Source organism: Rana temporaria, chromosome 10 (genome assembly GCF_905171775.1).
Source record: "Rana temporaria chromosome 10, aRanTem1.1, whole genome shotgun sequence".
Classification (NCBI taxonomy): Eukaryota; Metazoa; Chordata; class Amphibia; order Anura; family Ranidae; genus Rana; species Rana temporaria.
This window is the reverse complement of record NC_053498.1, coordinates 134148602-134171684: the sequence shown is the minus strand read 5'-3', so window position 1 is coordinate 134171684 and position 23083 is coordinate 134148602. Positions and strand designations below refer to the sequence as shown.

Below are 23083 nucleotides of genomic sequence, written 5' to 3'. Positions count from 1 at the left end.
CTGGTTGCTCAGTTCTGTACAGATACGGCATCGTGGCCAGGCCAAAACTTAAAAAGCGCGTTGCATTCAGCAGGCGTTACGCAACAAATGCAAGTCTACAGGGTTGCATTCGACAGGCAGTGATGTGAATAGATAAGAAGGGATTAAATTGTATTTTTAAGGTGCAGAAAAAGGTCCAATGATATCAAAATATAATATAAAATATTTTTTATTTAAGGACAGAGTAAAATAAAAAAATAAAAACAATTGGCAAGTATGTTTCAATACAGGTTTTATGGATACAGCACTATAGAATGGAGTTCCCCAGCATGTTTCGCCCATATGTCGGGCTTCTTCAGGGGTTGCTGTCCAATTAGATGTACAAGCCTTCTATTGAGAAAAAATATATACATGTAATAATCACATCAAAGGTCAAGTTAAAATCACATAATACATGCACAATTATTTCTTTCTTTATATCATATATGATAGGTGATCAATTGGTTCCACCCTAATTCTGGAATTGCTGCACTTCTCTCTTTTGTCACTAGATGGGCGGGTATCTAGTGGCATTAGATAAGACAAGGGCATTGTAAGGACAGATTAGGAATAGATGGGGTGTCTCAGCCAATGGGCAGGGATCTTCCTGGGTCCCTTGGTCTGCCGGGAGAGCCTATTTATTTGGGTGGGGTCAGGTGATCAGGTTTCTGTGCCACCTGGACAGCTGTGTGGGTGGACGTGTGTTGTATTTCCCCGGGCTGCTAGGCCAGAGCCCCAGGCCTATCCCGGGGACATCTGGCTGCTAGTCTGTCTGCCCACCCTTTGCAGCTATAACAACTTCAACTCTTCTGGGAAGGCCGTCCACAGAGATTTAGGTGTGTCTATGGGAATGTTTGACCATTCTTCCAGAAGCACGTTTGTGAGGTCAGGCACTGATGTAGGACGTGAAGGTCTGGATCACAGTCTCCTCTCTAATTCATCGCAAAGGTGTTCTATTGGGTTGAGGTCAGGACTCTGTGCAGGCCAGTCAAGTTAGTTACTCCACCCCAAATGCGCTCATCCATGTCTTTATGGACCTTGCTTTGGGCACTGGTCCAAATCATTTGGTGAAGGGGGGATAATGGTGTGGGGTTGTTCTTCAGGGGAGCGGAGACTGTGACCCAGGCCTTCTAATCCAACATCAGTGCCTGACCTCACAAATCCACGTCGGGAAGAATGGTCAAACATTCCCATAGACACACTCCTAAACCTTGTGGTCAGCCTTCCCAGAAGAGTTGAAGCTGTTATAGCTGCGAAGGGTGGGCCAACTCAATATTGAACCCTACGGACCAAGACTGGGATGCCATTAAAGCGGACTTCCACCCAAAAATGGAACTTTCGCTTTTCGAAACCCTCCCCCCCTCCGGTGTTGCATTTGGCACCTTCCAGGGGGGAGGGGGGTGCATATGTCTGTCTAAAACAGGTTTGCACCCACTTCTGGGCATAAACTCCCGTGGGAGTCACGCCACTTCCCGGCCCCCCCCCCCCCGCTGTCTCCTAGGAAACACACTAGTCCCAGGAGAGAGCGGGGACCACTGAGGGTACGCCGCGCTAGTCGCGCATGCACAATAGGGAACCAGGCAGTGAAGCCACAAAGATTCACATCCTGATTCCCTCACCGAGGATGGCGGGGGTGGCAGCCGAGCGATTGCTCGGCCTCGGCTGCTGACATCGCGGGCACGCTGGACAGGTAAGTGTCCATTTTTAGGGGGTTAGGGTTGGGGTTAGGGTTTCCCATTGAAGAATATGGCTAGGACTCAGGAATTGGAACAGGGACCTCCCCCAAAGGTCAAAGGTCAAAAGGCGGGTTCCCAGAGGTCAAAGGTCACAGGGCGTGGCTGACCCACCCCCACCAAAGTGTACCGCCTACCCCAACTAAGTCGAGGAATGAACAAGTCGGGGAATGAACAAGTCCTTTTAAAAAAAAAAAAATTGGGTGGACCTCCGCTTTAAAGTTCATGTAAAGGCAGGCGTCCCAATACTTTTGACAATACAGTGTATTATAGTTTGAGCTTGACTATTATTAGCTCCAATTTTTTTTTTCTTACATTCTGTACTGAAGCTTTGGTTCATATTACAAAATGGCCTCCTTGGATGGTGACCTGTCAGTCTGCGTTTCTATAAACTGCCGTGATGGCTGTCAGAAAATTGTCTTGCAGACTAACGACCTGAGATTGGCCGCGGAAGAGGGAGCCGAGTTTCATTCCTTTCCTCCGCTCCGGAATTAGTTTTATGAATGTTTACTGCTCAGGCTGATATTGTTTCCTGACAGTTTTGACTCATCTCCCGTCTTGCCGCAGATCCCCGCTGTTCATGACTTCGGCCTCTTCATGTCACTCATCGTCTCGTGCTGCTGGGTAGCCGTGCTGTTTATAATGCCGGCGGCGCTGGGAATATGGGGAGCCTACGTTTCACCGCTGGAGACGCTGTGCCACTCAAAGTGAGTCGACTTTCATATTCCAAGGGCTGATTGACGGTAGAAATTGTTGAAAGTGTTTTCTAGCCTGATGTGCGTCTTGTGTACCTACCTTCTGTGATGACAGATATGTCACTTTACGACTGTAGTCATTTATCACGCTAAACGGGACATGTAGAGAGAGGAATATACAGTAATGTGCAAATATTTTAGGCAGATGTGAAAAAATGATGAAGAATGCTTTCAGAAATAGAAGTGTTAATAGTTTATTTTTATTAATTAACAAAATCGAAAATTCAAATCAAATCAATATTTGGGGTGACCCCAGGCCCGGATTTCCCACAAGGCCACTGAGGCCAGGCCCTGGGGCGGCAGGGCGCCAAGGGGCGGCAGTGGCATAGATTCTCCCGACGTCCGGAACATACAGTTGAGGGCGGTAAGTTATGGGGGAATCCGCTCGCTTGTTAACAAGTGATTGCGGCGATGTCGCCGAAATCACTTGTAAAATGTGTGCTCCCGTCCGTCCTCCCCTCTCCCCCCCACCCCACATACCTCTCTCTGCTGGCTCTGTCTTCGGGACTCCGTCCTCCCCCCCGGCCACCGAGTCTGTCTCCTGTTCCTGCTAGCACAGTGCTAGGACTCCTGTTTTGGAGGTGACAGGGTCAATAAAGAGAACATGTCACCTCCAATTGCTATCACACAGGGAATTGTTTTTTCCTGTGTGATAGCAAAAAAGTTAAGTGAAAAAAAATTGCTAAAAAAAAATAAAAAAAATAATAATAATTAAATTAATAAAGTAAAAAAGTCTTTAAAAATAAAGAATAAAAAAAATAATAAGAAAAATAAGAAAATTATACAAAAACAAAAAAAAGTAAGCGACAAGCTACAAATAAATAAAAATAAAAAAAATGATAAGAAAGTAAAAAACATAAATAAAAATATTTGAACTAACCGTGCCGCCCCTGCCATCCGGTTGCCATTCTCCGTTAATTTGAGGGGGTGGTTCGGTTGGCGGGGAGGGGGGTGCATTGTGGAACCTGGCCTTGGGCCGGCCCTGGGTGACCTCCCTTTGCGTTCAAACCACCATCAGTTCTTCTAGGTAGACTCGCACACAGTTCTTGAAGGAACTCGGCAGGTAGTTTGTTCCAAACATCATGGAAAACCGACCATAGATCTTCTGTGAATGTCGGCTGTCTCAAATCATTCTGTCTCTTCATGTAATCCCAGACAGACTCCATGATGATGAGATCAGGGCTCTGTGAGGGCCAAACCATCTCTTCCAGGACTCTATGGCCCGGATTCACAGACACTGGCGCATATTTATGCCGCCGTAGCGTATCTCCTTTACCCTACGCCGACGCAGCGCATAGAGGCAAGCACTGAATTCAAAAAGCACTTCCTCCCAAATCTGCGCTGGGTTCCTCAGGCGCAAGTCGGCGTAAGTGGAAGTGGGCGTGAGCCATGCTAATGAGGTGTGACCCCATGCAAACGATGGGCCGAGCGCCAGACAGATACGTATCGCCAACTGCGCATGCGCCGTCCCGTGGGCGCATCTCAGTGCGCATGCTCACAATCACGTCGGAACAACTGCCTAAGATACGTCGGATCACTGCCTACGGCGTGAACTTAACCTACGCCTAGTCATATTCACGTCCTACGTAAACTACGTAATATACGTCGGCTTGTGTTCCCTGGTGCAGCCCTTTGCATGAATGCTGCTGAGTTACACCTCCTTTATGGGGCATAACTTTACGCCGGACGTATGACTTTAAGCGCACTGCGTCGGACGGACTTACGTTCGTGAATCAGGGGAATCTCCCTAATTTGCATATGTGAATAGAAAATCAATGGGAGCGCCAAATACTTCCAGCGTAAATATGCGCCCACTCTACCCCAGCGTAGGCAAGTTATATATATATATATATATATATATATATATATGCTGTATATATATATATATGCGATATCAACGGCGTTAACGCAAACCCATGTTAACGCCGTCAATATTTTTATCGCGCGATTAACGGGGGTGGACGTGCAGAGTGTGCAGCTTACCTTCTCGCTGGATTCACAGGCAAGTTACTCACCTTGTCCCTGGATCCAGCGATGCCACCCCGCTGTGTGATCGAGCGGGTCCTCCTCGCTTGGCGGGTCCTCCTCGCTCGGCGGGTCCTCCTCGCTCGGCGGGTCCTCGCTCGATTCACAGTGCCTGTGTGCCGCCGATCTCCGTTCCCTGCGACGTTACGACGCACGGGAGCGGAGAACGGCGCCAAATTCAAAAAAGTAAACAAACACAATACACACAGTATACTGTAATCTTATAGATTACAGTACTGTATGTAAAAAATACACACACCCCCTTGTCCCTAGTGGTCTGTCCAGTGCCCTACATGTACTTTTATAAAATAAAAACTGTTCTTTCTGCCTGAAAAACTGTAGATTGTCCAAAAGTGTCCCTTTATGTCAAAAATGGTTTTAGATCAGCCAAAAAACAGCGATAATAAATTATAATCACTTGCAGAATTGTGCGATATTTGTGGGGAAATTCAGCATAAATTAGATAGATTAATCGTGAGTTAACTATGACATTAATGCGATTAATCGCGATTAAAAATTGTAATCGTTTGACAGCACTAATATATATATATATATATATATATATATATATATATATATATATAAAATAATGTTTGAGGGTTCTAAGTAATTTTAGTAATAAAAAAGTAGATTTAAAAAATAAATAAAAATAACATTTAAAAAAGATTTTTACATCCGAAATGGTCCAGGTTACAACTGGTCAATGGAATCGTAAAAAATAAATGAAAAATTAAAACATTTTTATTTATTATTATTTTTATTATTATTATTATTATTATTATTATCATTATTATTATTTTTATTATTTTTATTATAACATATACATATAAAACAAAATAAAAAAAATAAAATTTTGGGTCAGGAGTACCCTGTTGTGTGACTGCAGCTTCCCCAGAGCCATTGTGCCCTAGTGGAATTTGTCTGACCATCTCTGATCATCATGAGCTATTGATGAGTTGAATCCAGCTCCTCAGTCATACACATTCCAGGTTGTCTCATCCTGTCCATCCGCCATTGTCAGGCTGTGTTGTTCTAATGAAATGCCTGAAGGATTTCCACTTCAATCTGAAGAAATGGAATTGAAATGCATTCCAGTCTTGCTGCTTTTGTTTACTGCTCTCCGGTAACGCGGCGTGCTTTACCGAGGACATTTCCAATAATGTTCTTCTCTGTTTCCAGTTGCAGTGAGAAGTGTCTCAGGAAGAGCAGTCTGAACGTCTATGAAGATCTTATACTAGGCCGAGAAGCCTATTCCCACCATGTCCCCAGCACTGTCCCCTATCTGGACGATGACATCCCTCTGCTGACAGTGGAAGAGGATGCTGGTAGGTTGACTCTCTTGTTCTGTGACTAGGGTGACCACATTTCCAAACTGCCATTCAGGGACACCCCCCCCCCCCATTTTTTTTGCAGATTTTGGGGGCAGGGGCGTATGAAATCAGCGGCCCATGCGCAAGATCAAAAGTGGGCCCTAGGCATCAAGAAGAACAACTGAGTGGTCAGGGGGGGGGGGGGCACAGAGTAGTCAGAGGGGCAGTGCGATGGACAGGGGGACCGTGGGATGGACAGGGGGACCGTGGGATGGACAGGGGGACCGTGGGATGGATAGAGGCATACCTCCCAACTTTCTGAGATGGGAATGAGGGACACCTATTAGCAAAAATATGTAGGAGAATTATAAACAAAAATAAAAATGGTTAAACCCACAGGTGCTTTTTTACCACTACTATTCTTTTATATTGGCTCCTTGAGGGACAAACAAAGAGGAAAGAGGGACAGAGGGACAATGCCCTAAATGAGGGACAGTTCCTTCAAATCAGGAACAGTACAGGAGGGGGGAACTGAAGAACAGCACAGGTGGGACCAGAGGACAGCACAGGAGGGGGGGGCTGAAGAACAGCACAGGTGGGACCAGAGGACAGCACAGGAGGGGGGGCTGAAGAACAGCACAGGTGGGACCAGAGGACAGCACAGGAGGGGGGGGCTGAAGAACAGCACAGGTGGGACCAGAGGACAGCACAGGAGGGGGGGGCTGAAGAACAGCACAGGTGGGACCAGAGGACAGCACAGGAGGGGGGGGGGACTGAAGAACAGCACAGGTGGGACCAGAGGACAGCACAGGAGGGGGGGGCTGAAGAACAGCACAGGTGGGACCAGAGGACAGCACAGGAGGGGGGGGGGACTGAAGAACAGCACAGGTGGGACCAGAGGACAGCACAGGAGGGGGGGGACTGAAGAACAGCACAGGTGGGACCAGAGGACAGCAGGGGGTTGGAGAATGGGGGGTGAGGTAGGAGAGAGCAGAGAAGTTACTGGGGAAGATCAGCCAGGAGAGTGTTGAGGGACCTGTGGGCAGCAGAAGGAAACTGGATAGGAGGGGTGGCATATAGAGAAACTGATGCCCCCCATGTTCTTCTTGCAGTCACTGAATGCCCGCTTTTCCTCCTATACCTCATGCAGGCATTCAGTGGCTGCAAGAAGAACATGGAGGGCATCAGTTCCTCTATATGCCACCCCTCCTATCCAGGTTTAGAGGGAAGCTGCATGGACCCCCTGGAGTATGAGGCTGGGTTGCAATGGCGCCCCCTGTAGTTACACCGCTGCAGTGGAGTAACTAAAACATTTCTGGCAGTTTGAAGGAGCAATGAATGGAATGCTGGCAGGACTCTGAGGTTGTGATAGTCGCTGATGAGCCACTCCTGAGAGGATTGCTTGGTATACAGAGGGGGTAACAAGACTAGAAGGTGAAGAGGTGGCAGAACATGAAAGGCTGAGGGTGAAGGAGGAGGGGGGGGGGCTGCTGCAGGGAGAGGCAAACAAGTAGTGGGAGAGAAGAGACATTGAGCAGCTGGACAGGACTGGGTGTGAGGAGTTATCATGTGTGCAGGAAACATCTTCAGCTCTGAGGAGTTCATGCTGGGACCTGTAGTTCTTCACTTTTGGGGGGGGGGGGGGGGAGTCACATCCCCAAAAGTGAAGGATTACAAGTCCCAGCATGAACCCTGCCCTGATATCTAAGGAAGTTTCCTCCTTCCATCCAGGGTGTCATGTGTCAGTGTCTCTCCTGCCGACCCTTATCTGGAGCAAGCCTCTGAGTGTACTGTGCAGAGTGCAGACACACACTCCAGTGTCTTACTGAACTCTGACTGCTGAGGGAGAGCCGACAGGATTATAACACCGATGGATCTTCAATGCTGGTCAGTGCTTTGTAATGTTACTTGCCTTAGTTTGTACCATCTCTCATCTGTACACTGCAGTCTGTCTCAGAGTCTGATGTTTCTTCTGGCTGCCTGGCTGGACTCCAGAGCATACACGAGGAGGTGGGTGGAGCTGAACAGAAGGCGCGGAGGAGGAAGTTAAACTCTCATCTGCTGCTATAGGTCTCTCCCTCTCTCCTGCTCTGACGTCACTGGTTGCTACACGCCAAGCGGGAGGCAGGAGGTAGCAACCAGTTTGGGCACTGAGCCAGCGGTGGAAATAAAGTAAAAAGGGGTCTCACTCTCTGTCAGCTAGGGGTCCACCACAGGCTGAGACAGAGATGATGTATACAAAGGCTATTTTAGGGGGCATTAGATCGGCCCAGGCCAATTCCGGGACTCTGTATTGTCCCGTAATGAGGGTGTCCGGGACACGGGACACAAGTATTAATTAAGGGACAGTCCCGGGCAATCCGGGACATGTGGTCACCCTATCTGTGACATCATTCTATCTGGGGAACTCTGCACATGTGCTAAAGTCAGATCACTCACTCAACTCAATGTGGGTATTGTACAGTCCAGTCAGGTTCAACAGGCTTTTCAAAGTGCTTCTAGGTTGGTCTTCTGATTAGGGTTGCCACCTGTCCAGGATTTACCCGGACAGTTCGGGATCTTGTGTCCGGGGTTTCAGTCTGCCTGAAACCCGGACACATTATTTAGACTGGGCTGTGGCTCCCCAAGTAACTCACACAAAAATCTGTTGCCATTCGGGAGATGCGGGCCGCTGTCTGGGGGCAGGTTTGGCATCACTGAGGGGGAGCCATGATGTCAGCAAGAGCAGTTTGGCCACACCCACTGTTTGCTGCAGCGCGCTGCATTACCACTGTCCTTGAGGCACCCAAAGGTGCCCCAGGTCTTTTATTATCCTATTGTGTATACCATACCTCCCAACAGGGGAGGGGGATCGAAGTTGTTGAGCGGGGAAGGGGGGTCAAAGTTGTTGAGCGGGTGGGGGTCGAAGTTGTTGAGCAGGGGGGGAACCAAAGTTGTTAAGCAGGGGGGGGGGGGTTGTCAAGGTTGTTGAGCGGGGGGGGCAAAGTGGATGTCTCTCACCTGCCGTTCAGTTCTGCCCGCCTCCTCCTATAGGCTGCCATTCAGCTCCGCCCGCCTCCTCCTATAGGCTGCCATTCAGCTCCGCCCGCCTCCTCCTATAGGTTGCCATTCAGCTCCACCCGCCTCCTCCAGCAGAACTGCCCATTCAGCTCCGCCCGCCTCCTCCTACAGTACTGAGCGGGGGGGGGGGGGGGCTCGGATCCTCACAGTGTGGGAAATTTTACCCTTTTGAATATGCAGTCAGTGCAGGATAATCCCGCAGAATCCGTGCTTGTTGGGAGGTATGGTATACTACGAAAAAAAACGTGCCCTGTGCCGCTAAAGTGTTCAGGTTTGGCTTGAAGAAAAGGTGGCAACCCTACTTCTGATATATAATACACTCTATTGTCAAAAGTATTGAGACACCTGCCTTTACACGCACATGAACTTTAATGACGTCTTAGTCCATAGGGTTCAATATTGAGTTGGCCCACCCTTTGCAGCTATAACAGCTTCAACTCTTCTGGGAAGACTGTCCACAAGGTTTAGGAGTGAGTATGGGAATGTTTGACCGTTCTTCCAGAAACGCATTTGTGAGGTCAGGCACTGAGGTTGGAGGAGAAGGCCTGGCTCACAATCTCCACTCTAATTCATCCCAAAGGTGTTCTATCAGGTTGAGGTCAGGACTCCGTGTAGGCCAGTTAAGTTCCTCCATGCCAAACTCGCTCATCCATGTTTTTATGGACCTTGCTTTGTACACTGGTGCTCAGTCATGTTGGAACAGAAAGAGGACATTCCCAAACTGTTCCCACAAAGTTGGGAGCATGAAATTGTCCAAAATGTCTTGGCAGACTGACGGCTTAAGTGTTATGCCGCGTACACACGATCATTTTTCGGCATGAAAAAAAACGACGTTTTTAAAAACGTCATTTAAAATCATCGTGTGTGGGCTTCACATTGTTTTTCGGCTTCTGAAAAACAACAAAAAAAAAATTCGAACATGCTGCATTTTTTAACGTCGTTTTAAAGAATGTCGTTTTTCGGGTTGTAAAAAATGATCGTGTGTGGGCTAAAACTACATTTTAAGCCCGCGCATGCCCAGAAGCAAGTTATGAGACGGGAGCGCTCGTTCTGGTAAAACTACCATTCATAATGGAGTAAGCACATTCATCACACAGTAACAGACAGAAAAGCGCGAATCGTCTTTTACTAACACAAAATCAGCTAAAGCAGCCCAAAGACGAATGGAACTTCCCCTTTAGAGTGCCGTTGTACGTGTTGTACGGCACCGCGCTTTTTTCATACTTTTTTTAAAACGATGGTGTGTGGGCAACGTCGTTTTTAATGATGAAGTTGGAAAAACATTGTTTTTTGGACATGCTGAAAAACTACGTTTTTTTCATGACGAAAAATGATCGTGTGTACGCGGCATTACCTTCACTGGAACTAAAAGACAAAAAATAAACCCTGGGACTTTAAATGAAGTGGGTACCGTTCTGCCAATAAGCAACCCAATAAGTAATAAATACAGTAAAGGTATTTATTTGATTTTGAAACAAGAGACATAAATAGCATCAATAATTGCCAATTAAAAGAATACATCAAGTAATAATACATAGTTATCATAGCAGTCATGGTACACGGGCATCTGTGGTGCCCAATTGCCATGTAAGTAAAATATGTGAGGTAATAGTGACAGGATAGTGGTCATCGTCATTATACAACAGCATCTGTAGTACCCAACGCGTTTCACGAGGCCAGCTCGCTCCTCGGGGGTGGATGCATGTGACAATGTCCCTAAAAGTAAAAAATATGTATACTGCATATAAATTGGCAATAAAACATGGTGTTGGTTATTGTAACGGTCACCACCGTTTACGACCTTCCATCCCATCCACGACAGCTTATCGACACTCCACAATCAGGCAAACGAACACGACCCATAAGAATTCCCCCCAGACACGAGACACACAGCTCTGTGCTTCTGGTTTCAAATGTAATGATAATTTAATGGTTTCTTCTCAGCTTTTTATGCAGTTACAATCATGTGACAGTATTCAAAGGGACAATGAGATCTCCACCCCCCTAATCACACACTAAGGCTAATTACTAAACATTCCAGACGTGTCGGCGCCGGCCTATAATTATCATGATCTAATCACTGCACATTCCTTCATTAACAGCATAACAAACAAAACACCATCACACACTGAGTTACCTAGACAGACGTTCTGTCTCCGACAAGTACATCCCACACATAAATAGTATTTAGCATACATAATTAGAGGTCTGGGAGCAGACCTGGATTAACACCTTTACACAAGGACAATGAAATGTCTTCCAGGCCCTGACTCAATTAGCATGTCACTAGTCAGGGCTAATCATAGAATGAGTCACTATTGACTGGTTGGGTCACAATTAACCAACATCTTGCAGTATCTCAAAATCCTGCAATATGAACTATTATTAATGTCCCATCTCATGTAATACATGAATTATGATTCACTTGCCACCCCATGCCCAAAGGGCACAGGGTGGACTCAGACCCAAGAGTTATCAGTGACGCTGACACAGGAGTATCCCCCATCCTCACAAAGTCTCTGGGTGTCACGGGTCATCCTGTTACAGTTATATATAAGTGCAGGTTTAGAGGGAAATTCGAAAATTCAAAATTCCAAGATTTGAAAAATTCAAAAATCTGAAAAATTCTAAGTTTGGAAATTCGAAAATCGGAAGTTCGAAAATCCCAAAAATTCAGAATTCGAGAATTTCCGAATTCCAAATTTTCGAATTACAGAATTTTCCCATTTGCAAAAAAAGCAAAAAAAAAAAAACGAATGAAACGAAAACGAGCGCAATCTTTTGGCAGTGCATATGTCTATTATGTAGCATTCCCCTCCCTACAGGATGGAACATGTTCATTGGCACTGCCCATGAACGTACTATACAGACACATATATATCATATAGAATATGTTGACAAGACATGCATACAATGATTATTTGTGATGTTATATTGGAAAATAAGAGGTCACAGGCTGTTTATACATTTTCTTTCTATTTAAGCGCTGTCTATTATTTACAAATGTGAGCCCGATAAAGCACCTCCCTGTCTGCTCTCTCCAGTGGCCCTGGAGTTCGGTGACGTCCCCCTGGTCTCCGTCCTGCCAGATAACATAGAGCAGAAGATGGAGGCTGACCGTACAGACCAGCTCATCAGGTGGTTGCACACCATCCTGCACCACTGCGTCCTGTGGACCACCGTCAAGGGCCGCCATATTACCGTTGGTGAGACGATCCGTCCTATTTACCTTTGTCCAATGAAGAGAAATCCAGTGAGATTATAGTGACCAATTAAAATTGGTCTTTCATTGTCCTGAGCTGTAGAATATCGGTTGGTTGTACATTATGTTACAAAGGCAGGCACTGTTCAGAGAATAGTTGATATCCGATCGAAGGTCATCAGTGAGGAAATCCAATCTAGCAGAGCAGGGCAGACAAACGGGTAGCTTGATCAGGTATTACAAACGCTATCACAAGCATTAGACGGCAGGCTTGGCTGGCTTAAATCAGGTTTGGTCTCCACCCAGAGTATGGCCACAATCAATCACCTTGTAGGTGGATAGACAGACAAGAAGAATGCCACGACCAAAACCAGAATGCTGGAACCAACAGCTTTGAAATGCTCCAGGAAAGCTATTTTCATGCTGAGCTAATCAAAATGACCACAGCTAATCACAGTTATAAGTCAAGTTAAAAGTCAAGTTAAATGTCAAGTGGCTTTGTGTGCCGTTGAGAAGGTAATTAGCGACATCTGATTGAGTTTACAAGTCATTTTAGGAGGGGGTGATTCTTATATATATATATATATATATATATATACACAGTGGAACTTTGGATTACAAGCATAATCCATTTCACGAGAATGCTTGTAATCCAAAGCACTCTCATATCAAAGTGGGGTTTCCCCATAGAAGTCAATGGAAACAAAGATAATTTGTTCTGCATAGATGTCTAATGGGGCGTGCAGGACCGCATTTGGCCAGAGACGCCGGTGACGCTCGGATTGGTTCGGAGCTGTTCGTAAATACTCAGAATCACTCAGAAATACTCAGAAACACTCGGAAATTACTCAGTTCCCTAGTGTTTCTGAGCCTTTCCAAGGGTTTTTCCGAGATCAGCCGAGCTGTCCCCGAGTATTTTCGCGGCTCTCCGGCACCCCCCCACTTCTGGCCACATGCGGTATTGCATGCCATAGAAGTCAATGCGGAAACAAATTATCTTAGTTTCCATTGACTTCTATGGGAAAACTTGTTTTGATATGCGATTGCTTTGGATTACAAGCATTCTCCTGGAACGCATTGTGCTCATAATCCGAGGTTACACTGTACTTGTTTTGTGTAAGTGACCTGGAAGGAATTGCCGCGGCAGTCCCCATAGTTTTCTTAATTATCTAGTATCCATTAAATACTGAAGTAACAGCTTTGGTTGTAGCAAAGCTTTCAATCTAGAGCTATGTTTGGTTGCTATGGGTGATCTCCCTCTGCACACGTTATTCATTAAGCCTTCTATCTGCCTCCCATTTCTTTCAGGTTTTTTTGTGCTGGTCCTTATCCTTTCTGTATCATTTGCGGCACGCCTTCGTCCGGCCAGCCGGGCCCCAGTGCTCTTCAGACCCGACACGAATATTCAGCTACTGCTGGACCTTAAAAACAACCTAAGTGCGGAAGGAATAAGCTGTGTCACCTGTTCAGGTAGGTGGGAGCCAAGCACAGCAAGCCAAAAGAGTAAAGGGGCATTAAATCTGCCTTACCAGCAGGGCCTGGGACAACGGATAGGCAGAAGGGGGAGCTGCCCTGGGCGCTGTGGTATCATGTGGATGGTGGAGGGGCACCACAAGGAAATTAGGGGGAGGGGATTTGTGTGGGAAGGAGGAATTTGGGGTGCAACAAGGAGTAAATATTTTTCTAGTTAGGGAAATTTGAGGAGGAGTGCTAAGATTGGTAATCTAGAAGTACTCGCATATCAAAGCGCGTTTCCCCATTGAAGTCAATGGAAACTAAAATAATTTGTTCCGCATTGACTTCAATGGCATGCAATACCGTATGCGGCCAGTAGCGGGGGGGTGGGGCACCAGAGAGCCTCGGAAACGGGCAGAAAGGTCTGAGGACAGCTCAGCTGTTTATCGGCCCACGTTCCAGTTTTTCAACGGCCCGCCTGGTTGTTTGGACATATATATCTTTTGTGGCCCCCCCGACGATCTCCCAGTGCAGGGGCCGCAAAGATGTATATGCCTTAGAGGACAGGGAGGAGGCGGGACGAGCGTCGTACATACACAGGAGAATTTCCTGTTTACGGGCGGCCTCTGTAATAGGAAGTCCTGTCTCCGGCGCTGCAATTGGACGACTGTTCTGTCCATTAAAGATGGTGGGACTTTAATAAAGAGGCCACTGTGTAAACAGGAGATTCTACTGTAGGTAAACTTTGGCGCTCGTGAGTGCATTCCTGGCAATGGTGAGTGCATTCCTAACAATGGTGAGTGCATTCCTGGCAATGGTGAGTGCATTCCTGGCAATGGTGAGTGCATTCCTGGCATTGGTGAGTGCATTCCTAACAATGGTGAGTGCATTCCTGGCAATGGTGAGTGCATTCCTGGCAATGGTGCTGAATTCCTGGCATTCCTGAATTCCTGGCAATGGTGGGTGCTGCATTCATGGCAATGGCGGGTCTGCAGATGGGCACTGATAAAATGGCATGCACAGCCGGCTTAGCCACACAACATATTTTTAGAATTGGGCCCACAGCAAGGAAATAGAACAATTTTTTTTTCTGAACACAATGGGCCGGATTCACAGAAATCGGCGCATCTTTATGCAGGCATAGCGCATCTAGTATACGCTACACCGACGTTGCGCAGAGAGGCAAGCACCGAATTCTCAAAGCACTTGCCTCCCAAACTGCGCTGGGTTCCCTCGGCGTAAGCCAGCGTAGGTGGAAGTGGGCGTGAGCCATGCTAATGAGGCGTGACCCCATGCAAATGATGGGCCAAGCGTCATAGAAGTACTTAAAACGAACGGCGCATACACCGTCCCGTGGCCGCATCCCAGTGCGCATGCTCAAAATCACGTCAAAACAACTGCCTAAGATACGTCGAATCACTGCCTACGACGTGAACGTAACCAACACCCAGCCATATTCACGTACTACGTAAACGATGTAAAATACGACGGCTTGTGTTCCCTGGTCCATACCTTTGCATGGGTTGCGCCTCCTATATTGGGAATAACTTTACGCCCGAAGGTACGACTTGCGTAAAACCGCGTATATGATGCGCCGGGCGCAATTACGTTCGTGAATCGGCGTATCTCCCTCATTTGCATATGTGCATAGGAAATCAATGGGAGCGGCAAATGCGCCCACGATACGACGGCGTAGGCAAGTTACGTCGGTCGTAGGAGGCCTATTTTCAGGCGTATCTAGTTTTGTGGGCACGGCGCATACATACGACGGCGCATATTTGCACTTACGCGGCGTATCTCGAGATACGTCGGCGCAAGTGCTTTGTGAATCCGGCCCATTGTCTCTTATTAAACACGCGCTACATTTACAATTGACCACATTCTGGGAGATGACCTTCCCCCTTTCACCAAACAATCTCTCTGACCCGTTCCGGGGGAAGGTTATCTCTCCAGAGCCTGTCAATATTACATTCGCTTAGCCCCTTTAATGCCACAATAGAGGAGCTGAGACGCGATCGGTCTGCACTGAAATAGCCGTGACATTTAATTTAGATGGAGAAAAAGAAACGTACAACAGATTCTAATAAAGTATATGCTATGGGTTGACCTTCTTGCAGGTTAAGGCAGAAGATTCAATGCTGAAGAGTACCTGTCAGGCGTATATGGCCGAGAAAAAGCCATTTGGTGGCTCCGTGATATGTAATAAATGACAATTTTTAGGAGTGACATTTCATTAGTAATGTTTTTAAAGCTCGACTCCTGACCATTGCTTTAAATAATAAGGGCACCAGCCAGCTTAAAAAAAAAAAAAAAAGCAGATCAGACGGCAATCATCAAAGTTTTTCCACTCTTTGATGCCCAGCGTCATTCAACTTGAAGATTGAGGACATACTATGCATGTACAAATAAAAATAGAACCATGGTCCTGCGCCCTAAGGAAGCATCACCACGACACCCTACAATCAGTGGCGGCTGGTGCTCAAATTTTTTTGGGGGCACAAACAAACGAAAAAAAAAGAAAAAAAAAACAATTGCAGCCTCACTGTGCCCATCATTTGCCGCCACTGTGCCCATCAATTGCCGCCACTGTGCCCATCAAACGCAGCCACTGTGCCATAAAATTGTTGCCACTGTGCCATAAAATTGTCGCCACTGTGCCATCAATTGATGCCACTGTTCCATGCCATTGTCGCCACTGTGCCCATCAATTGTCGCCACTGTGCCATGCCAAACGCAGCCACTGTGCCTATCAATTGTCACCACTGTGCATTGCCAAATGCAGCCACTGTGCCATCAATTGTCGTTACTATGCCATGCCAAATGCAGCCACTGTACCATGCCATTATCGCCACTGTGCCTATCAATTGTTGCCACTGTGCCATGCCATTGTCGCCACTGTGCCCATCAATTGTCGCCACTGTGCCATGCCAAACGCAGTTACTGTGCCATCAATTGTCATCACTGTGCCATGCCAAACACAGCCACTGTGCCATGCCATTGTCGCCTCTGTGCCCATCAGTTGTCGCCACTGTGCCATGCCAAACGCAGCCACTGTGCCATCAATTGTTGCCACTTTGCCATGCCATTGTCGCCACTGTGCCATGCCAAACGCAGCCACTGTGCCTATCAATTGTCACCACTGTGCATTGCCAAACGCAGCCACTGTGCCATCAATTGTCGTCACTATGCCATGCCAAATGCAGCCACTGTGCCATGCCATTATCGCCACTGTGCCTATCAATTGTCGCCACTGTGCCATGCCATTGTCGCCACTGTGCCCATCAATTGTCGCCACTGTGCCATGCCAAACGCAGTTACTGTGCCATCAATTGTCGTCACTGTGCCATGCCAAACACAGCCACTGTGCCATGCCATTGTCGCCTCTGTGCCCATCAGTTGTCGCCACTGTGCCATGCCAAACGCAGCCACTGTGCCATTAATTGTTGCCACTTTGCCATGCCATTGTCGCCACTGTGCCATGCCAAACGCAGCCACTGTGCCTATCAATTGTCACCACTGTGCATTGCCAAATGCAGCCACTGTGCCATCAATTGTCGTCACTATGCCATGCCAAATGCAGCCACTGTGCCATGCCATTATCGCCACTGTGCCTATCAATTGTCGCCACTGTGCCATGCCATTGTCGCCACTGTGCCCATCAATTGTCGCCACTGTGCCATGCCAAACGCAGTTACTGTGCCATCAATTGTCGTCACTGTGCCATGCCAAACACAGCCACTGTGCCATGCCATTGTCGCCTCTGTGCCCATCAGTTGTCGCCACTGTGCCATGCCAAACGCAGCCACTGTGCCATCAATTGTTGCCACTTTGCCATGCCATTGTCGCCACTGTGCCCATCAATTGCCGCCAGAATACTGTATGTATTCAGAGCCATCAAGATTTACATATTTGTGTCATCTCTAAACTGGCATCTCAGTCCAGGAAGATGGTGACCTTGAAGCCTGAGCAGAGCTGGCTCCATCCTACTGGAGAGAAAAGCAGATGAAGGCATTGGGGGGGGGGGGGGGGCTGGAAGTAGCTTTGGCTTATTAGCACTTTTATAACACTGCCCTGTCATGGCACCAAGTGAACCCATAGAGCCGCCTGAAAAGCACTCTGCTCGGAATAATCTCTTCCAATAAACTTATTGATGTTTACTTTTGCTGCGTCGAGACTTTCAATAAGCTGTGAATTGATCGGGTCAGCGGGCTGTTCTTTCAGTGAGATAATTGGTCACTTTGGGGCCTTATCCACCCGTCCCAGGGTGATATCACAGGCGGTATTCATATCAACCTACTATGGTAAGCCTATTTAACGCTGCTACTCGCGGGACCTTGAGATTGATCTGCGTATTATCAATATACCACACTTAATGAAAGTAAAGGAGTTTGAAGTTATAGAAGTTCATCTTTCAAATATTAATGGTAAAGACATTAAAAAGTTTCGAAATCCTCAGAGCCGCCTTACTTATTGAACGGGAACAAATACCGCGCTGCGTACACCTCGTCACCTGAAGGAAACGGATGCTGTATGAAACGTAATCTAGTTCAGGGGTTTTTCAAACTTTTCATTATGAACGCCACATCATTTATTTTACAAATATACACTGAACTTAGGTCAGGATCCCCATCAGAGTCCTCCTTGCATCAGAATCCCTATCAGAGTCCTCCTTGCATCAGAATCCCTATCAGAGTCCTCCTTGCATCAGAATCCCTATCAGAGTCCTCCTTGCATCAGAATCCCTATCAGAGTCCTCCTTGCATCAGAATCCCTATCAGAGTCAGTGGCGGTTCGTCCATAGAGGGCGCTGGAGCGCCGCCCCCCTCTGGCTCTCACCGCCACTGAGTCTAATAACATAGATTCATGCATTGCACAAATCTATGTTATTGTCCCGCTGTCGCCCACTATTCAGCTGGCCGGATGTTGAGTGCCAGCCAGCTGAATAACGGCAGCTGGTTGGCTGTACGGAAGTGCCTATCAGAGCCAGCGGCTCTGATAGGCTTTTCGAGTACAGCCCTCGGGTCCCCGGAAGCTTGTCCTCTGAACGCACGGTATGTGCGTTCCTTGGATAAGACTGACAGGCGTCTTAGACAATCAGGTTGGCCGGTTCTGGCTACCGGTAACCTGATTGGCTGAAGCATCATCGAGGCGAGGGTCGAGGACGTGGATGGCTGACTCCAGTAAAGGTAAGTGCCGGGCGGGGGGGGGGGGGGGGGAGGGGCACAACGGCGATGAAGGGCACAGTGACATCAATGGGGACAATTGGCACAGCGGCGACAATTAAAGGTCACAGTGACGAGTCTGACAACAATAGGCACAGTGGGGACAATGGGCACAGTGGGGACAATTGGCACAGCGGCATGAATGGGCACAGTGGCGACAATTAAAGGGCACAGTGACATCAATGGGCACAGTGGCAACAATTAATGGGTACAGTGGTGTGTTTGATGGCATGGCACAGTGACTGCGTTTGATGGCATGGCACAGTGGCTGCGTTTAATGGCATGGCACAGTGGTGACAATTGATGGCACAGTGGCTGCGTTTGATGGCATGGCATAGTGACTGCATTTGATGGCATGGCACAGTGGTGCGAATTGATGGCACAGTGGCTGCGTTTGATGGCATGGAACAGTGGTGACAATTGATGGCACAGTGGCTCCGTATCCCAGTGCGCATGCTCTTAATCACGTCTGAAATAGCCAATGCTTTCGGCGTGAACGTAATTTACACAAAAGCCCTATTCGCGGACGACTTACGCAAACGACGTAAACGACGTAAAATTTGACGCTGTCCCAACGTCCATACTTAACATTGTCTATGTCTCATATAGCAGGGGGAACTTTACGCCGGAAAAAGCCTTACGTAAACTACGTAAAAAAATTCGACGGGCGCACGTACGTTTCTGAATCGGCATATCTAGCTCATTTGCATATTCTACGCGGAAATCAACGGAAGTGCCACCTAGCGGCCAGCGTAAATATGCACCCTAAGATAAGACGGCGTAGGAGACTTACGCCGGTTGTATATTAGCAACATTTAAGCGTATCTCAATTTGAGCATACGCTTAAAGATACGACGGCGCGGATTCAGACTTACGACAGGCGTATCTACTGATACGCCAGTCGTAAGTGTTACTGAATCTAGCCCTTTGTTTTTTGTAGACCCTTAAAAACGTCATTTTTTAGAACCCGAAAAACGGTCGTGTGTACGCGGTATAATTCCTAGTACACACGATCGGTTTTCCAGATGGTCAAAAGACTGAGGGGAAAACCGAGAACCGGCTCGGCCCCTTTTTTACACACGGCCGGTTTTCCCAAAAGGAAAACTGCCAGGAGAACTTTGGTCAGAAAAAACATAAACTGAAAACTGCAGGAAAAAAACGCCGCTATTCACGGCGAGAAAAAAGGGAATATGTTCTCATTTTTTAAACCGCAGTTTTCCTGTTGGGAAAACTGCTAATGAGCGTACACACGTTCGGTTTTCCCGGCCAAAGGAAAACACGGCAGTTTTCCCGACGGGAAAAACGATCGCGTGTACTAGGCATTACAGCTTATGCTGTGAGTTAGTTTAACATGTTTCGCTTCCATTCAGGTTTGCTTGAAGGCATCTGTTTCCCAAAGGAAGCCTGATTTTTCTAGCCTTTTAGAGAGACGCACTATTCCATTTATTAATTTCGTTTCCCTCTTTTGAATCCTCTATAAGTGACTGCAGAGATAATTTAAAATAGAACAAAAAGTGGAGTTTTCCTTTAAGCTGGCGCCCAGGCTCCCCAAGCTGTCCGCCTTCTGCTTATTCATTTTGTGCGGGGTGCGTCTAGCCCAGAGATGACGGGAAAGAAGCAGCAGACTCCTAAATCTTTCATCCACCTTGTGCCAGGAAGCTAAGATGAGAGATCCATAGTCTTATCTCAGATTTCTCTGCCAGTTCCTGTCTGCATCTTTTATTTAAACCTTTCCTGGCCTAAAGCTTCATTTTATTTCTGTTTCTCCTCTTCCTGAAACTTGAAACAAGAGAAGCAAGATGGGAGCAGGTACCAGCCCAAGGGAGACCAGCTGAAATTAAATTATTTCGAACTGGCGTCTGTTTGGTGCCAATCTGCCTCCTCCTTCCAGACGACAGGATACAAGTTACAACATAGAAGTACTACAAAGAACCTTTTCTTGCTTTGATCAAGGCAGCCAACGAGAAACCCACAGGCAGAGGCGGCTCTAGGCTTTGTGAGGCCTTAGGCAAAACTTGACATGGGGCCCCACTCACACCCATGATGGGAAAAATATTTCAAGGACAAGAGCCTCTTCCTCACAACCCTGGCCGGTGGTTGTGGGGGTCTTATCGGAATCTGGAAGCCCCCTTTAACAAGGCGGCCCCCAGATCCTGCTCTTAAATAACTAAGGGGCGGGGGCCACCCAGTGATGTCACCTGGTGAACTCTCCTGGTTGTGCCGTCATTGACTGAGGGCATGCTGGGTCATTGATGTCACAAGTAGTGGTGTCACCGATATTCACTGGTTGTTAGGCCTCGTACACACGGACGGACTGTCCGCTGAAATCGGTCCGCCGGACTGTTTTCAGCGGACATGTCCGCCCGGAGATTTATGTCTGATGGTTGTACACACCATCAGACAGAAATCCGTGCATACACGATAAGCGGTGACGTGGCCGCGCTTTTGCAGCGACGTGCGCGGCCCTGGAAGGTCAATGCTTCCACGCATGCGTCGAATCACTTCGACACATGTGAGGGATGGCGGCCGAGCGGACATGTACGGTGAGTCTGTACAGACGACCTAACATGTCCGACGGACAGGCTTCCAGCGGACATGTTTCTTAGCATGCTAAGAAACATTTGTCCGCTGGAAAACGGTCGGCTGGACAAATGTCCGCTGGAAACCTGTCCGGTCAGCCATACACACGACCGAACATGTCTGCTGAAACTGATCCGCGGACCAGTTTCAGCAGACATGTTCGGTCGTGTGTACGGGGCCTTAGGGATGCTGGCGGCCCCGCTTCTGAGTCAGGACTCTTAACGCTGCCTGAGCACAGCAGCTTTAAGGTCCCCTGTCCCTCAAAACTGGGGTAATGCATTGGGTAAGTTAGGCAGCTGGGAGGCCTTATGTTTACCCAAGGAATATGCAAATTAGTATTTACGCCGATTCAGAAACGAACGACCGCCCGGGGCTTTTTTTTTTACGTCGTTTGCGTTTGGCTTTTTCCGTCGTAAAGTTACTCCTGCTATATCAGGGGTATGTGCGGCGTATCCTATGTTAAGTATGGCCGTCGTTCCCGCGTCAAATTTTGAAAATTTTACGACGTTTGCATAAGTCGTTCGCGAATAGGGCTGGACCTCATTTACGTTCACGTCGATTCCAATACGTCCTTGCGGCGTACTTTGGCGCAATGCACACTGGGATATTTTACGGACGGCGCATGCGCCGTTAAAAACCAAACGTAAAAATTGCGGGGTCAAGTCAAATTTAAATACAACACGCCCCCAACATCCCCATATGAATTACGCGGCCTTACGCCGCAACACATACGTTACGCCGCCGTAAATAAGCGTGCAAGTTCTTTCTGAATACAGAACTTGCGCCCAAAGTTACAGCGGCGTAACGTATCGGAGATAGGTTACGCCGGAGGAAAGATACGCTCAGGTATCTGAATCTGGCCCCGTCAGTGTAGAATTAATTTGAAAAAATCTGAATTACACACCCCCGCTCCGCCGTCCAACTAGCTTAGGGGTCTATTTCTTTCCATTATCTGTGCCCCCTTCTGATGATCATGTGCTGGTCGGAGCGAAGGGAATATTTCTTCAGTTCCGGGCGCATGCCCATTTAGCTCCGCTCTCATGTTCTTCTGCCTTGGCTCAAGTCCCGGCCAGCCGCCTGCTTATCTCCTTGCCTTCCCCATACCTCCCAACTTTTTGAGATGGGAACGAGGGACACCTATCAGTAAAAGTATGCAGGCATAGGACACACCCCTTGCCACCCCCCCTTAACGGAGAATTGTAAAAAAAAATAACAAGATTGGTTAAACCCACAAGTGCTTTTTTTTACCACTACTATTCCTTTATTTTGACTTTTGGAATTTGCAAATGCAGCAATTTAGAATTTGGATGAAAGGTTTAGCGCTGGGAAACATTTTTTCATAGATAAAAAGTGCATTTTATATACAACTCTATAGATCAGACCAAAATGAGCGACAAATGAGGAGGAATGAGGGACAGAGGGACATTGCTCCAAATCAGGGACAGTTTGGAGCTATGCCATCCCTGGCGGAGTGATCTTCCTCCGCTCCCCACCCAGTAGCAGCCAATGTACATATTTAGAGGCTGGAAATACTATTAGGCTCAAGTGTGTTTTTGCTGCTAAGTATGGATATTATTTTTTCATTCATGATCATAAAAGGAGACCTTGAATACCGTATATACTCGAGTATAAGCCGAGTTTTCAGCACATTTTTTTGTGCTGAAAATGCCCCCCTCGGCTTATACTCGAGTCCCCTTTTTGCGCCTGATCTCCCGGACTTTGG

The 23083-nt window shown here is 47.4% G+C and overlaps 1 protein-coding gene across 1 annotated transcript in view; it reads left to right on the top strand.

Moving 5' to 3' along the window:
- DISP3 (dispatched RND transporter family member 3) overlaps positions 1–23083 on the top strand; it is a 171924-nt gene that overhangs the window by 80100 nt on the left and 68741 nt on the right. The window contains exons 7-10 of the mRNA XM_040326322.1: positions 2319–2458; positions 5711–5856; positions 11946–12107; positions 13412–13573. Coding sequence (XP_040182256.1) covers positions 2319–2458; positions 5711–5856; positions 11946–12107; positions 13412–13573 — 610 coding nt within the window. The remainder of the gene's footprint in view (positions 1–2318; positions 2459–5710; positions 5857–11945; positions 12108–13411; positions 13574–23083) is intronic.